The sequence below is a fragment of the Barbatula barbatula genome (assembly GCF_947034865.1).
Source record: "Barbatula barbatula genome assembly, chromosome: 6".
Lineage (NCBI taxonomy): Eukaryota > Metazoa > Chordata > Actinopteri > Cypriniformes > Nemacheilidae > Barbatula > Barbatula barbatula.
Window position 1 is genome coordinate 20,252,826 of NC_136765.1, and position 18,074 is coordinate 20,270,899.

Below are 18,074 nucleotides of genomic sequence, written 5' to 3' on the forward strand. Positions count from 1 at the left end.
TTTTGGGGCATCATTGTAATTTTTCCTACTGTGGTAGTCAATGGTTTCCAAGAATTGTTTGGTTACAAGCATCCTTCCAAATATCTTTCTCTGTGTTCATCAGAACAAAGAATCGTATACAGATTCGGAACAACTTGAGGTTGAGTAAACGATGACAGAATTTTTGGGTGAACTGACCCTTTAATGTTTGCTTGATATATTTGTCAGATATTTTGGAGTCTTATCAGCGCTAAGCTCTTATACGTGACTCTTGAAACAAACAATATACAAGTGACCGCATGATATACTTTCTGTTATTGTAGTGACACACTTAGTTTTGAGTGCCTGTCAGCGGTTCTTTTCTGTTCTGTGTTGACTATTAATATATCTGGCTCGCTTAGCGTCTGAGTATGCTGAAAAGATGCATATAGACACTTGACATTCTTAAAGATTACATTTATAATTCCGCTGTCAAATTTAAAGGTGAAGTGTGTAATTTTACAGCCACCAGCATCACCGAATTGGTAAATAATGGCTGTCCTCCTCTGCTATTGGATGAGTAGACAAACAGATAGATCCATGCCATTGGTTGGGCAAATGTTGAGACGACAAACAGAGACAACAATGTTTTGATGGCGCTACAGAATGATCAACCTTCACTTCTAAATTGTTTGTTTCTCTCGCATTAAAGCAGGAATAGCCGACTGTATTTTAACATTAAAAGCTTATGAAACACAATGTTTGTTTTCGACCAATCCAGTAATTTTCATATGTTGACCCCTGCTTATTACGCCCCACCGATCCACTAAATGCCTACCATTAATAAACCATCACAACCTCCATTAACATCTGTGTTTTGCTGAAAATCGCACTTTCAAAAAAATCATATTTCCCTGTAGTATATAAAATTATCATTACTGTCCAGATGCCTTTCATTTCCTATGCATGTATTCAGCGGTGGAAAATTAAGCATGTAGATATCAGTGATTATGGTTCAACCCCTGATAAGAACCCTCATGTATACTCTTCTTACCTTCTAGGTATCACTGTGAAGTGTTGGAGCAAACAGAAATTCTAAATTAAAAGCTCTTACATATAAATGGCTGCCCTAGGCGTCTTGTTTGCCAATTTACTGTACACTTTCTGCAGTGTACACATCGTTCTCAGATAAATTTGTAAGCTGCAAGAAAAGAGGCTTCACTGTTTTTCCCAGATTATGTTTTTCAAGCGTACCAAATTCCCAGAGTGCCCTCATGGTGTCATTGTAATGAATACGGAATGCATTTCTCCCTGGATCTTCTCCATGACCAGAAATCAGAGTTTGTGTTTCTTTTTTATTATTAGTTATTTATTGGCATACAGTGCAGCCAAGCAATTACAAAGTGCTGCCTTGCGAAGGTGAAGATATAAAAGGAATATTTAATGCAATTTTGGCTGCGGGGTTATGGTTGGATGAAAGTAAAAGGCGAAGATTCATTTTTGCTCCAACCCGGGAGTCAACATAATATACAGAGTCATATCCAGAGGAGATTAGTTTGCTTCTACAGAAAATAATTGTGCTGGATGGAACTGAATAGAAAAGAACCATTGTCGCAGGGAATAGAATGTCGGTCAGATGTGTTCGTCGCGTTCGCATGTAAATGCAGGGGGATTACGAGAAATGCAATGTGGAATTTAAAATGCGTATACACGGTCATGCATCCAGATCAGTGCATGCTTGGCCCATGCACATGCACACATGCGTTTTTTCCTGGTTAACAAAGATAAGTGTTAAATACATTTTTAGGATTATTTTTTATTTGTTCCATTTAGTTGGAATATTGCAATATACAGTCGTATAAATAAAAAATATTTTAAATTTGTATTTATTTAATGATCATTTTGCTTTATTTCCTTATCCTACTAACAAAATTCCTCCCGAATTTCAATTGAGTTTGTATTTGCAAATATTTGCAGAAAATGAAAACCGGAGAAACGGGGCAGAATAACAGAAAAGATCATCTGTATTTTTTCCGACCTCAAATACTGCGAGGAAAACAAGTTTTAAACAACGCAACAGTAATATTTCTATGTATTTACGTAAAGTTCAAAAAAGACATTTTATGTGATTACCTTGACTTTTATCAGTTTTCATGTCTTGTCATTCTGTCTTTCACAGTATATGTCAATCCTGAGGTTTGATTTTGTTGATGTTCAACAGACACTGGGCTGGCATAGACACGACACACCTAGACATGCTTATTCTGTCAGATAGTCTAAGCAGGAGTTAGATTAAGCTGAAAAGTGGATCAGACTCTATATGCCAACCATCAAAAGTCTGCCTCTGTGGGACTATAACATGCTGTTTTTTAAATTGCATCGATGGGCGGCCCTATACTGACATCCTACAGCAAGCCCTCTTCGTCTCCCAGCGTGAGCATTCCACTCCCACTGGTGTGTTTACACAGGAGACTGTGTGAGCTTCTTTTCTTAGACAGGTCCATGCAGGAGTCCAGCATCAGGATGCCATGTAAGGACTGATCATAATGGCACAATATACAGATATGGAGAGCTTTCATGAACACATACACACACTCCGGAGGAAGTTTACGGAATGGCATAGTCAGAATGTGTTTAAAGATAATGATCATCATTATCTTTAGGGTGATCCTTCACCTACTGTATGGAAACAATTCCACCAAGCCAATGGCATACATTTTTATTATAAACAAATACAATTTTGAAATCTATCCATATACTGTGCAGTATGATAAAAATTTACAAACACAATTTCATGTTATAAAGAACAAATTATGAAGAAGTTATGCCCATTTAGTTTTTTGCGTCCTCAGAACAGCTAGCTAAAAATTGTTGTTTTATATATGTACTGCCTTTACTAAAGACACATAATAGTTGTAAGTGTTGTTGGATTATAACTAGGTGAAGATCTATGTTTTTATTTATAGTAAGTGGCAGCGTTGGCAGTGGTTGCAGTTCGCCAGAATCGCACATCTCTGTGCAACCCAACTGGAGAGTTTTGCATGCAGATCTGCGCACAACTTAAGCATGCATTGCACACACGCTCAATGCAAACACAAACTCGGACACAAACACTTCACAATCACATCGTGCATATGCTCAAACACGCATGTGGATTCCGGTGTTCTCACTTGCATACGTTTGAATTAATTTACATGTGGCTTGAGTGCCCAACACAAGATTGCAAATGTTACCACGTCTTAACATTATTCTGTAATGTCTTTTTAATGCCTAAACAAACAATATCCATAAGATCACACATAAAATTGTATACATTTGTTCCGGATTCATGGGTGTATAACCCAGCTCACACCGTATAGGTTCTCTAAGTTATTGGCTTTGGAAACGCAGTGCAATGACGATGTTTATATCTGTCGCTGCTAGTATAAGCATTCCTTCGGGGGACGCTCGTGGGGACAGGTTAATAATCTCAGCACAAAAACTGTAATAAAAGGCTGTTGAAGCTCATGCAGCCGTTGCTTGAAATGGAAGAGCCAGTTTAAGAAGACCTGTCGTGCCTGTTATTCCCAGGGTCTGAACATCTGTAGCAGGAGCTCAGGGTTTTTTTTATGGATACAAGCATGTGGCTTTGGCCTTAGGATCAAAGCACTTCCGATATTCTTACTCTATCCTCACACAAATCAATCTGGTGAAGGATTTAATCCTGAGCATTGTAACATTTCAGCATCTTTGGAAAACATTCCTTTAACAGATCATCTAAAATCCCTGGTTTTAGATAATGGCAGTAAAAACGCCTGCCCCAATACACAATACTAATAATACAAAATGTTAATGGCTCAAATGTTGCTCTATTCTTAGCTCGGGTGACTTTAAGTTCTCCATTATGTTTTAATTATATATCAATTTTGCTTTGGATGTTTCTCGTAAACCTCCTTAGGAGAAAATAAACAGACACAAATGATACTTAATACAATTATTTGAATATTCGGCAAAACATTCCCATCTTTTGATTCTTCTGTAGTGAAGCCGTTCCAGGCATATTAAATGTCGGCCAGTAGCACATGTGTTTGTGCCCCTGGGATGTGGATCTTGTCAAATTCTTTGATAGAATCATCACCCAGCTGGATTAAGGTATTACTCCCTCTCAGACGGGTCGATACAGATGCACTGCTGATGACTGGATAAAGAAAACAGTTTTCTTTTCTACCAGTCTTAAGTGATCACGTTTCGTATGGTCACAGCACCTGCAGTATCTCATGTTATCAGCTCTTGTTTGATGTTATGTGAAATGATGTCATTTCCTGTTGCGATGCGGTTAGCGTATAGGTGTGAAGACCTTGTCTGTGCATTAGCACGTCATGCTTGATGAAATAATCTAACCTTACTGAGGACCTTGTGTTGGATATCGAGTGCTGGCGTTCCAGATTTTATTCTGAGTGGCATTTTCATCTAGACAGTAATAAGGTCACCAAATTGCTTTGGCTTCAGAGAGAACCTGTTTACCACTTGTGATGTTCGCATCTCACATCATCTCTCAGCTGATCCAGCAAAGAGACACGAATGTGGTGTTAAAACTGCAGGAGGTGCAGAGAATGACATCCTTCAAATACCCATCTGGACAGAGTATTAGACCAGAAATGGGTTACTAGAAATGTGTGTGTATATATATTTTATTTTGATTCACATGGTGGATGGGAGCAACAAGATTAAGATTCAGAACAAGGCACAGGTCAGACTTAAACCTACATTGTTACAGGGGCACCAAAGCACTATTGTTGCAAGCATACACTACTGCACCGTGCACAGTTTTGATGCGGTATTATTATTTTTATATATTTACATTATTGTTATATGTTTTAGATTATTTTTAACGGATATTTCAAAAATAATAATGAAAGTAGCATGAGCATTTAAGAAACTACAGTAGTTTTGGGGTTTTAAGTGTCCACAACATAAACCAACGTTTTGTGGCTCAAACGTAACTTCTGATAGACCTCTGCAAAGAATTAATAATTGTTAAGTAGTTTTATTATTCCAAAAGTAGGTATGATTTACAACCATTCAAGTTCGGAATGTGAATTCTTTATGTATATTCTCCATACAGTTTGTGGCAGAGGTTTAGCTGTTTATTGGTTGATTCCTAAGACATCACCGAATGTCGAGAATTTAGGGTGGGACTTTTTCATCAAACCAATGGGTGAGAGGGAATTTGAGAACCTATTTAAGAGCATTGTTTTGCAGATGAATTTGATGCCTGTCATGGCACAGCAATTACACGGTGAATCGAAATCGACTGAAATATGGAAAGAAGGAAGATGTCAGATACGCAGAAGCAAAATGAGGAGAAGGAGGCTGCTCAGCGACACATAAATATCTCGCCGTGAAATTTAATCACAACAGATCAGTAAACTATCTCCGTTTTTCTTATATTGGGTCATCTGCTCTGACTGATAAATAAAATGAGCCAACACTGGTTTCGCTGGTCTTCTAACTAGTTCACTCCTTGAAAGCCAGCTCAGACCAGGCTGGGGGACCAGCTTAGGTCATCCAATAATCATTTCATCAAATCAAGTCATTATTTCATCAGAGAAGAAGGATATTGAGATATTGAGAGGTGTAATTAAAGTCTGTCATCTGTTTTTCCTTGGCCAGAGGTGAAATTCTGATTGGACATATTGATCAAGGTTCTGTGTGCATTCTGCGGTATTTCTAAATGCTGACATTTCTGTAAGCTAAAGGTCGTGTGAGGTAACTGTGGGTCTCCTTCAAACTCTAGAATATAGACAGTGATGACATTTAACCGTCCATCTCCAAAAATCCTCACAGCACAACATTCCTTACAGCGAAACACACGCACACACTCACAAATAATCACCACACGCACACACTCCTCGCAGCTAACTACCACACCACAGGAGACGACGGCAGCAGACATGTCAGCTTTTCTTACTGATAACACATGAGTGGAATAGACTCCCAGTGGAGCTAAAAGAATTAAAACATTTAGGACAATATGGCTATTGACACATTAAAATTGTGATCATTTATAGTGATTCATGGATATGGGATGGTCTGTAATTCAGTTTTAATATTCTTGGTTTATTTCCTTTTTTGCTCTTAAATTTTCTTCTTGGTCGTAATTTGGAGTATTAATATTTTGTTTATGTTTTCTTTCTGTCCCTTACATTGTCCCTGACTAATTAAAATAAAATAAAATAACTGCGTTTTCCCACAACAAAAGGTGAGAACAAAGGCAGGTACAGCTTTTTGGTGTATTATCTGCACAAACAGATTTGAATTGTAAGTTTTGTTTGAGACTTGTTTATGGTATCATCAGGTTTAGCTTTAAATTTGAAAGCATGTGGTTTTAAGACTAAACTGTATTTATGTCACTACTCCTCCTACTCTTTGTTTCTACTACTCAATAAAAACTACTATTTTTTTTTCAATTCAGCTTGGCATTCACAGCCTCACAGGTCCCTGTAGTTCCCTCGCAAAACCCTGATTTGTGTGAATTATTTACTGAATGCATGTGTTGGACGTCACGCATGTAACCTCCAGATGTTCATTTGATTCACTGGTTGGTCATCAAAGGCTTCAAGCTGGCATGCGTGTGTGCGTGCATGTATGAGCATGCCTTTCTTTGCATTTGTAAGTGTGAGTCTGGACTAACTCATTTCCTGCCCTCAGACATTCTTACATTTGAAAGTTATTGCTGATCAATTTTCCATGGATTTCATCAATTACAGGTGTGTGTGCGTGTAAACAGTTCCATCTCACCCCATTTGCCCCTATGTACCCTTCCATCCTATCGCCGTCACCATGACAACCTCCTCCTCATCAGCTGCTGTCTGCCAAAATTTAAACAATTCCCAAATTCCACGACTAATAGAATTAGGTGGATGCATGTCACTAGTTTTGCACAAAATCTGTTTGTGATCCTCCTCCTGAGCTTGTGTATTTGTTTCAGGTCATAGCGCTGCACTAATAGGATCAAAACCACAGAGCTGAACGCGGGGGAGCGGGGGTCCAAACTAGAACCCAATTCCAATTAGATTTATTTTTGTGGTGTGATTCACCTTTCTGTCATTGATATCACAGAAGATTATTGTGCAAAGCGCCTGTATTAATTGTTGATCCTCTTTTACTCTGTGTATTGAGGTTGCATTAAATGCTGATGCGTTTCTCAGATGTGTGCGAAACACTCATTAAAGCCGTGAGAGACCATTTGTTAGCTGTTTTTCTGTTGGTGTTCTTGAGCATGGTGCAAAACAAATCTGTCAGTTTTTCGAGTTAAACACTGATCTGCTAAAGCGCTTTTAAACTTAATTAAAAGACTATATGACCTACAGCCGTGGAAAAAATTAAGAGACCATTCCACATTTACATTAAATCAGCATTTCTAGATGTATTGTGGCCAGTCCAGTGTCTCTTAAATTTCAACAAAATCAAACATCAGGAGTGACTTAAAGTCATCCAACAGCAATGTGAAAGACTGACAAGACACATGAAAACTGTGATAAAAATTGATGTCATCGATTATATATTTATAAATAAAATAAATATTTATATTTTTTTACTTTTCCTAAATACATGTGCAAATATTACTGTTTTATTGCTTAAAAGTGACTTTGAACTTGTTTTCTTTGCAGTAGCCTATAGCCACAGTGTCAGCATCTGTATGTTTGATCACTTCTTTGCTTCTTCTGTTAGAGAGTTGAGATCAAATCTAATAGCTATTACCTCTGGCTCCCATTTGTGTCTGTGCTCATGTCCACGTACCGTACCAGCAGCCAAATCTATTCTTTTTTTTACATTTCAAAACATTAAATTCCCATATATGGCATCCTACTGAAAATCTGATGTGTGAATGTGTTATAACTATTTTTTGATCATCAGATCGTGTGATTATGTAAAATACATCTCTTATCTCAGTCTTCCTTTCTCATTCTGCTTGTCTTATCAAGCAAAAAATAAGAAACTTGAAGAAAGAGGCATGTTATTAATTAAAGGAGCTCCTTTCTTTTATTCGTTGCAAAGTTTATGATGACTATATTTAGTAATACTGGCTTCTTGTTTCTTATTATGCTTTGTGATTGTGAACATTCCCTCCCGGCCCTAAGGATTTGATATTTGTCATATTCTGAATGTGTGCGGGAAAGAGCGAGACCCCCTGTTGTGTTTCCTTAGCGAGGTTGTTTGACAGATAGAGGGTGGAGACGGTACGTCGAGCGTGTTTGTGTTTGCTACATCTTGTCAGGAGAGAAGCATCATTTTTATTTTAAGAGTCGAGACACGCAGCTGTCCGTGGCCACGAGCCAGTTACATTCTATCCTCTCCCTCGATCAACTAGATTAACTGTATGTTTGAGCGAGGCATTCTGGGAAACATTCTAAATAACTTCCACTCCCCGAATTCAAGTAAAAAATCACAGTTTTTCGTGTTTTTTAAAATAACATTTCTCCTGCTGTTTGTGTGTCTGCTCGCTGAGAGAAAGATATATTCAGAAATAAGAACAATAAACAAGCACAAACGTGGATGATTCTTGAATAAATTGTATTAAAATAAATTGTTAGTTATTGTAGAAAAATCCAGATTCGTGTTTGTGTAGAAATATAGTGAACTGTGGTATTTAATGATAAATACCTCAATTAAAATATTATTTATAATTATACATTAATTTACTGAATATTTAAACCTTAAATATTAATGTAATCTAATAAACGTCAAGTTTTTGAATTGAGAAAGTACAGTGCCCTCCACTATTATTGGCACCCTTGGTAAATATGGGCAAGGCTGTGAAAATAAATCTGCATTGTTTATTATTTTGATCTTTCATTTAAAAAATCTACAAAATTCCAACATTTCATTGAAGTAAAACCAAGTAGGGGGAATATATTTTCTTCCATACATGTTGGCCACAATTATTGGCACCCTCGAATTTAATACTCTCTACAACCTCAATATATGAAAAACAGTGTTTACTTTTCAGTCTAATGAAGTTTTTAGAATACCTTGAGAGTCATCCGAGTCCATTCAACCAAAATAATTTCTCCAGATCCTTCAAATGTTGTTGCTCCTACTTCTTCAGTTCATCCCTCTCATTTTCTATAGGGTTCAGGTCAGGGAACAGGGATGGCTATGACAGGATCTTAAATTTATGTTCTATGTGTTTTTAATGTGCTGATGGAAGATCTAACCACCACCCATTATAATAAAAGCAAGTCAGGTTTTGATTTTTATATCTGTTGGTATTTGATATAAAGCATGATGTCATGTGTCTGATTAAAATGTCCAGAACCTCTGATATATAACAACAATGAAGATCTGGTGGTACATTTAACTGTGGACATGGGGCACTTTTTTACCTTTGCGTGCACCTTATCTATCTTGTGTTATTGCTGCAAAAAAATATTTTTCATTTCATAGTCCTGGTTGAATTTCCAGTATGGCAGATTAATGTAGTGGAGTTTGGTTTTGCATGAGAGCAGATGAAACAACTTGTGGTGATGGATGTGCAGTTTTCCGTTATTTTTATTTTTTCTGACACTAAAATTCAATAATTTCTGTAATTCTCCATCTGTGATCTTTGAAAAGTCTCTGGGCACTCAAAATATGATCTTTGCTGTACATTAAGACAATATAGAAACAGATTTGCAACATCTCCAGTCCATTAAAACTTGCCCTTATGTTGTATATGGGAATTGTTTCAACCATTTCCATTTAAATCCACTTTCTATTTTGTGTAGCTCAACAATATTAGGCTGCACAACAGAACTACATTCTTTGATGAATGGTTTAGGGGGTTTTGGCTTTGTTACTTTTTCGTTACTTAATATTATTCTGGAAATATACAATTGGACAACATCACGTTTTCTATTAGCCTTGGTGTGCTCAGAAAATTTTAATATTAATGGGAATTTACTTGCGAGATATTTTACTCATAAGAATTTCTAGGGGTGCCAATAAGTGTGGCCAGTGTGTATTTGACAAGAAACATTCACAATGTGATATTCCTCCCACTTCAAATTGTTTTACTTGAATGAAATTATGGAATTGTAGATTTTTTTAAATAAAAGATCTAAACTAGAAACAATGCAGATTTGTTTTTGCAGCAGCCTTTGCTCATATTTACCAGGGGTGCCAATAATAGTGGATAGCACTGTATGTGCTATAATAGAACAACATCGCCCTCTAGTGTAGATAAAAAATGTTTCCTCTGATCACAGGTTGAACAGTTTTTTCAAGCTAAATTTGTATTTGTTTATTCACTTTTGTTTTAAATAATGCAAAATTAAAATATGTACAAATTGTTCCCATAAGGATAGTAAAACCTGAGGGCCATTGATTATTAAACATGCAAAGTTATGCTCAAATGAAAATATGAAAATGTGTTTTCTGCGAGGGTTATGTTTATATGTGTGGGTAGAGGCAGAAAATACCAGTTACATCCGTTTAAAACAATAGACGTCTATGGCAAGTCTTCAGAAAGTTATCAAAACAAACTTGTGTGAGTGATGTCTATTAAGCAACACGAGCCATTTTATTCCAAAAATGTAATTTTCACCACAGAAATGATAATAAACCCAATAACAACATTGTGGTGAAAAAAAAGCAGAATTATTGTGCGATGCATTATATAAACATGCCATTGGACATTATTAAGTAAGAGTTTGAATAACGTAATTTATGTTCACAAAGCCAAATAAATCAAAGTCTGTATTATTTAAAGAGCAGTACTGTTAACTTTCAAAATAAATGTGAAATTAATCTTACAATTTGTTTTTTCCTCAGAATATGCCCGGACTGCATGATGGATTCCAACAGCACAGAGTTGGGCTTATACACACCGACCGACATCCTGGAAGCAGGACTCTACCCATCGGCCTCTCCGTGGCCAGATCTCCAGAACACGAGTTTCATCAACCTAAGTGCTGTTTACAAACTTAATGGGAGTGTTGTTGAAGTCAAAGGTCAATCCTACGATCCACTGGGCGGTCACTCGCTATGGCAGGTTATCATCATTGTGGTGTTTACAGGACTTCTTTCACTTGTTACTATTATTGGCAACATCTTGGTCATGGTGTCGTTTAAGGTCAACCGGCAGCTCAAAACAGTTAACAACTACTTTCTTTTAAGTTTGGCTGTTGCTGATCTCATCATTGGGGTCATTTCAATGAACCTGTACACCACCTATATCGTCATGGGCCACTGGGCAATGGGAAACTGGGCGTGCGATCTCTGGCTAGCTATAGACTACGTGGCCAGCAACGCATCTGTTATGAATCTTCTTGTGATAAGCTTTGACAGGTATTTCTCCATTACACGCCCTCTGACGTACCGTGCCAAACGTACCACAAAGCGGGCAGGGGTAATGATCGGCCTGGCATGGTTTGTGTCGCTCATACTTTGGGCGCCCGCCATTTTGTTTTGGCAGTACTTTGAAGGGGAAAGGACCGTCCCACCTGATAAATGCTACATTCAGTTTCTCTCTGAGCCCATTATAACATTTTGCACTGCTGTAGCAGCTTTCTATCTGCCTGTGACAATAATGAGCGTACTGTACTGGCGAATATACAAAGAGACAGAGAACCGCTCTCGGGAACTTGCGGAATTGCAAGGCTCCATCGGACGGTACGCGGGAACAGAGCGGCCACGTTTCCACCTCCGCGCCACCAGGGGGAGCTCAAGAAGCTGCAGCAGCTTTGAACTGGGCCAACCTGGGCACAGGCACAGACTGAGCGGGCGCTTTCATTGCTGGGGGTGGAAGTTTAGCGGCAGAGATAAAGGTGGGCCACAACGAGAAGGAGATCAAAGCAGTAGCGATAGTTGGAACAACAACGAAGTTGGACTTTCGGTAGACCACTCGGGCTCGTCTGATGAAGACGAGAGCGCGCCGTCCACCACGCGTGCGATTTTCTCCCTCGTCCTCAACCTGCCCGTCATGAGGGCGGCTGTGAACTCGCAGGTGACTTCCTGTGAGGATTTAGACGCAGCCTCGGAGGAAGATCCGTTACGCTCCCATCAGGAGATCGACGGCAGCGTATCGCGCTCCATCACCAACGGCAGCAAGCGCTTTGTCGGAAGCATCAGCAAACTTCAGTCTATGTCCACCATACAGCCGTCGACGACGAGCGTGGACCCCAGCGCGGACGGTACAAACGCCACCGCGAAATCTCCATCAGCACCCATCACTTTCAAAGAGGCGGCGCTTGCGAAGCGCTTCGCAGCCCGCACGAGGACGCAAATCACCAAACGGAAGCGCATGTCACTAATTAAAGAAAAGAAAGCGGCACAAACTCTAAGTGCGATTCTTTTTGCCTTCATCATAACATGGACGCCGTATAACATTATGGTGCTGGTGAACACTTTTTGCAACGGCTGCATACCCGAGAACCTCTGGGCGTTAGGTTATTGGCTATGCTATGTTAACAGCACGGTTAATCCGATGTGCTACGCCCTTTGCAACAAGACTTTTCGTAGCACATTTAAGATGATTTTGCTGTGCCGCTGGGATGAGCAAAGAAGCAAACCGACTTTTCATTCAAGGCATGCTGTGAGATTTCACAGGAACATTCCGACGGATTCCACATAGCAAAATATATGTTGGGGTGTATCTCATTTGCATACAGATATATCAAAGACTATTAATAAGACTGCAGTACTTTTATTATGAAAGGGGCAAGTGCAGCGATCAATGGCCGAAGAAAGTCCCGCCTCTCACTAGAAAGAGCCTATCATGAATCGTAAAGACTCAGTGGGAGGGGCTCCGTACAACGTGTGAGATTTTTTCCAGACTACGCAGTAGCTGAACGATCGTGGAAGTGTTTTTTTTTGTGTAAACTAAATTAATGGTACAGTTGATGTCACGTTTAATAGTTGGTTGGAAGTATGTTGTTTAAGTGTGACATTAACAAGTGTTTTTAAATACATCCGTTTTCCCCATCCAAGTAAATGGTACTTTATTGACTAAAATTGCTTCCTGGGGTGATCCAAAGATGGCCGCCAAGTGAGGAGACCTTCCTTTTGTAGTCACAGTGCCAGTAGATTGGCGCCTCGAGGTGGGTTCCATGTGTATCTGTATTATATACTGAAGCTTTAAAGTAGAAGTCTCCTGTGACTGTTTAGTTGAGTCTCAATGATCTTGAATCAATAGATAAAACCATTAAAGGCACCATGGTCACCATGAAGTAGAAATAAATCACAACTGAGCAGTCATCGGTAATGTACTTCCTGTGGACTTTTATATGCCTTTTGCTAATCTGCAGTGCCAATGTTCAGGCGTTGTTCACTGCAACACAAAAAGGACATTTATGGACCGTGTATATTTGAGTGTTCATGGAAATAAAATACTCCCGATTAGATGTTTAGATATTCCTGGGTTCAATATTAGATGCGTCATGCTTGTTGATGAACAGAGAGAAAATATGGATTTTAAATACAACGGTGTATATTAGGGTATTTACAGTGGCTAATAATAAGGTGTGTATTTTGCAAGTGAAATTGCAGATATCTGTACAGAGGTGAAGTGTATTTGCTCTCTGAATAAGTGTAAATGTTCTGCAAAACGTGAGCCACAGTTGATCAGTCTGTATAGATTTTTTTTTCTTTCCTGTCGAGAGGATTTTTCTGGTTCTTCTTAAACAGCACTTCCTTGAGCTGCTCTTGTAAAATTGTGGTTGTTTACATAGTTTTGATACTAGTATTTCATTGGCTAGTCTAGTACTTCGGTGCACATTTGTATTTTGTTTGGACTTTGGAGTTGTGCATTGATTACACCGGGCTGGCAGAAATTTTACGGATGGTTGTGGAAATGTTTAACATGCATTTACATTTTTTTTGCATTAGCGTAATGGGGTTTAATTCCATTAGCTCTTGGCTTAGCTGAATCTAAACTTAGTAAATTAATTTGCCAAACTGTATGGTTTATTTCCACCTTTTTTTGTAAATGCTTTAATATAGAAAAATTTGAGACTTGTAAAATTGCTTTGCATTCTTTTGAAATGTAACACTGTCTTTTCATTACAAATGACTGTATATTATCATTATAAATATTTGATTGAAAACTGAATTTCATAGGATTTCTTAGCTTTTTTTCTTTGCCCCTTTGCTTTAACAAAAGCATGCACTTCAGCTGGAATGGACCTAATTTGATGATTCATAATAACTCTGCCAATTTAAGACATTGCCTATTCATGCAAAGACGCATAAAGGGATCTGAATCTTTTGGACATATTATCATTTATACTGTAATTACATTTTTTCACCTGGATGCAGATTTGTTTAAGAAAAAAGCACAGTGTGCAAATACAGAACTGTCAATCATACGTGCAATATTTGACATTTTGTCATTTTGACCAAAGAGAGGTCAAAAGAAGAAAGCAAAGGTTACATTCCCTCTTGCGGGACAGGTATATTCATTCATCTTCCATTCAGTTCAACTATTCCAGCGTTTTTGAGAATCATGGTTTGTAGTTGATTCCTCATTCGTGTTAAAACACAAATACGGTTTATTCAGATATATTTTAATGTTTCTTTTTGTGTTTTACAGTACATTGCAAAAAGGGGTGTATGTTTTGTAAAGCCGTGTGAGATCAAAGTAAACAATTGAGCTTCTGTGCGGTGTGATGTTCGTGATTGTGTTCTTGTTTTGTTTCAGATCGGCAGTGTACAAAGTCAAAGTTTCTGTCAGATTTGTGATAACTGTTCAATGTTACAAAAATACAGCCCTGGACAAAATGCATTTTTATTCTCCGATTGTTTCTCAAAATAAATTTGACATTTTAAGATGTGTTGGTGCTTTTTACTCAATCATGGAAACTTTTGTTTGATTTAAGGCATAAAAAACAAACGTGTGTGTGTGTGTGTGTGTGTGTGTGTGTGAGCGAGCGAGCGTCTACTGTATCAATATTGCTTTTGTCAGCATGAAACAGGAAAGGAAGCCATGTGATCTGTGAATCTCCATGTGATCGAGGAATAGGAGCAGCCTAGCAAATATCATAAATACTTGTTCTCACAATTCACCAGAGACTCCACAGAGGCAAGTATGCACGTTTTCTAATTTATGTTTTTGGTAGAAAGATCTTCTGTAATGTTTTGTCTTGCTCTGATATGTTAAGATTACTTAAAGTTACTTTCTGGATTCATTTTTGCAACAGTAACTCAGAGTGCTAAATGTTGTGAATCTAAAATTATGTGAACCCTTCAGCTACGTTTACAAATATGTAACACAAAGACATTCATACAATAATTTCATAAACCAAATGACATTTTTTTGTAACATGCATTTTATAAGCATCTACTGCAGTTTGCTTTGTGTAAATGAGTGTTTCTTAAGTGACCTAAATGTAGAAATAATTTATGAGCCGCTTTATATTTGAAAGGGACATGAAAGAGTTAAATGTCACGTGATCATGGTGGAGGGTCACGGGATCACCTGGGAATAGTAATATTAGTCACCTGGTCACCTAGTTTGGTAGCGAGAGGGGGTGAGTCAGGACGATGTATTCTTTGTTGACCATATTCACCTATTTACAACTGTCAAACTCGAAGAAATATCTGTCTGTGCAATAAATGGGACTATTAACAGCTGTTTGCCTCACGGATACTTTATTATATGCGTCGCAAATGCATGGAGTTCCTGCTTCAGCCTCTCAGCGGCCTTTTAACAACGTAGGATAGCCGCTACATTTTGTCAACAAAGAACCCTTCACTTCTTGGCGGACACATCGCAAAGATTGAACATCGCGTCACGGATGACAGGATTCTGCTCAATCGAGATGAAAGCGAAGCTAAAACGCCAAAGAGAAACGTCCAACAAAGCTCCGAAGAGAAGAACGCAAACAATTACCGCATAGGTAAGCCTGTTGGGCTTTTACTAATGTATTAACGGGCTGTGCTGTATTGGAGAGCGAGCTGTTAGTGTTCGGTACGTTGTTTATCCATTGGGGATGATCGCGCGGTTGTTTTGTTTGTTGTTTGGCTTTAGTTGGTTATTGTCCAGAGCTCTGGGACCCGTTTCAATAAGGAGGTTCAAGCAACACTGAGTTAAAATATGAACTCTGAGTTGATTTACTCAGATAACCGCTACTCTGAGTTTTCTGTTTCAGAACAGCTGGTTTCAATCAGTTCAATCCACTCTGAGTAAGTTCACTCTAGGTTACTCGTGTTCACCGCGGCTTTATAAAGCCATCATCAATTGAGCGAAGATAACATGATTCACCATGGCAACGCCACGTGACAAAAAGCGCTCCGTTTATTTCTCGCCAGTCGAATTGGAGGCACTATATATATATATATATATATATATATGTATATATAAACATATATACCTACGATTTTTTGTCATGTAGGTGCAATCCTTCTGCAATAAAAAGAACAAGGCAGCAGCTGAGAATAAAATATAAAAACATCCTTCAGTCCGGTGAGTTTAAATGCTCTTGCTAGTAGGATGCCTGACTGGGAAATGTTTGATATATTTAATAAACTGGCCTTGAAAGTTTTGAGTATATGAGAACCGAGCACTGTGGCTGTAGAAGACAAAAAACTGGCCATTCTTGCCCCTGCTCCAGCTATGTCTAATGGATGCCAGCTAGAGATGCTTTAGCGACAGATGCTCTAGCGACAGACGTAACAAGGACTGCGGTCGTTAGGCTCGTGGTTAGAGCGCCCGTCCCTCGTTCTGAACGACGGCAGTTCGAAGCCAGAACGGGGCGAGTGGGACCTTTTAAATGTGCACCCAATCACATTGGGAAATCCTAAAGGGTATTTGAATTATTAGAGTTGGCAGCAAGAGCACATTTATTTGATCAGCTTATTCAGAAAGACGTTCACCATTCACCTGCAATCTTATGAAACTCCTCTTTGATGGTTCTCACAGGAAACTTAACACACATGTATATAAAGTGCTTGAGGGCGATGCACACTTTTCTTACTCTGCATACAGTTGCCTTGCTAACGTGTTCTGCATCCCCGGTGTTATAAAGAAAGCTTCCATTAGTAAAGAAACGTAAAGCCATACAGAGAATCTGCTCAGATGTAAGAGCGCGGCCACGACGAGTGAGGTTTGTGATGTAAGGATGAAGCAGATTGTGAATATATTTAATGGACTGTAAAGAAAAACGGTCTCGCTCAAATAAAGAATCCTCCGGATATGATAAAACATCCAAACGTGGCTTCACCATATATTCTCTACCGACGTAAATGTAACTCTCTCTGAATGAATGCAGCTTCCTCGTCTACGGGTACTGAATAAACGGACATTTAATGTCTGTGTTATAAATTTGTGCGCGATTAAGGAAAACGATTGAAAAAACAAACGGCGAAGGCAATTTCAACAGCACTCGCGCTTCTAAAAGGGGCGGAGATTGTAACAAACCTCGGGTTAGTGGAATAAAACCTGCTCCTGACCAGGTTAGGTTCACAGAGTAGGTTACTATGGTTACTCACTCTAAGTATAAGATACCTTGATTTCTGAAACAGGCTTGACTTACCCCGCGGTCACGGGTTTGATATACCTCACGTTCTGAAACTGAAAACCCAGAGTATCCCGTTTTCTGGGGTTAACTAACACTGAGTTTGCACTTACCCTGCTTTCTGAAACGGGTCCCTGGTGTTTGAAATAGGTTGTTTTCAATGCGTTTGTTGTGGAAAATAACGTCGCGATGTTTTTGGAAGTTGGTGTTTGTCTACGTTTCGTTGTGATGCTTTGAGAAGTTTGAAGTAAATCGTGATTGTTGTTGATGTGTTGGAAAGCACACAAACATGAGTGGAGCGAGTGCTGATGACGTCATGGAGGGTGAAAAAAGAGTACCCAAACCCACTGTAAAAGTCTTGGCAAACCATATTGAAAGTTTGCAAAAGCAACGAAAAACAAAGGTGAACAAAATTAAAGGGTTGATTCCAAAGATAAAGAATTTGATGACCAGAAAGGAAAATGCCTCTCAGGTGCAAATGCTGTTTGAAACTCTTGTTGAATTGTGTGAAAATGTCAATAAGCTGCATGATATGGTGATGCCCTTACTTCCTGAAGATGAGCAGGAAAAGCAAAATGAATGGTTTTTGAGCATTATGAAATATACTGATACATTTAAAGATGCAGTTCAAAAGTGGTTGAA

General features: G+C 38.6%; 2 protein-coding genes across 4 annotated transcripts in view; both read left to right on the top strand.

The window, feature by feature from the left end:
• Positions 1-14,745, top strand: part of chrm3a (cholinergic receptor, muscarinic 3a) — a 69,084-nt gene extending 54,339 nt beyond the window's left edge. The window contains exon 3 of the mRNA XM_079458452.1: positions 10,753-14,745. Within this exon, the coding sequence (XP_079314578.1) occupies positions 10,769-12,553 (1,785 nt within the window). The 5' untranslated portion in view covers positions 10,753-10,768 and the 3' untranslated portion in view covers positions 12,554-14,745. The remainder of the gene's footprint in view (positions 1-10,752) is intronic.
• Positions 14,746-15,703: 958 nt separating this feature from the next.
• fmn2a (formin 2a) overlaps positions 15,704-18,074 on the top strand; it is a 43,968-nt gene continuing 41,597 nt past the window's right edge. For all 3 annotated transcript variants that reach the window (XR_013786797.1, XM_079458932.1, XM_079458933.1), the window contains exon 1: positions 15,704-15,815. The gene's annotated coding sequence lies outside the window, so the exon portion shown is untranslated. The remainder of the gene's footprint in view (positions 15,816-18,074) is intronic.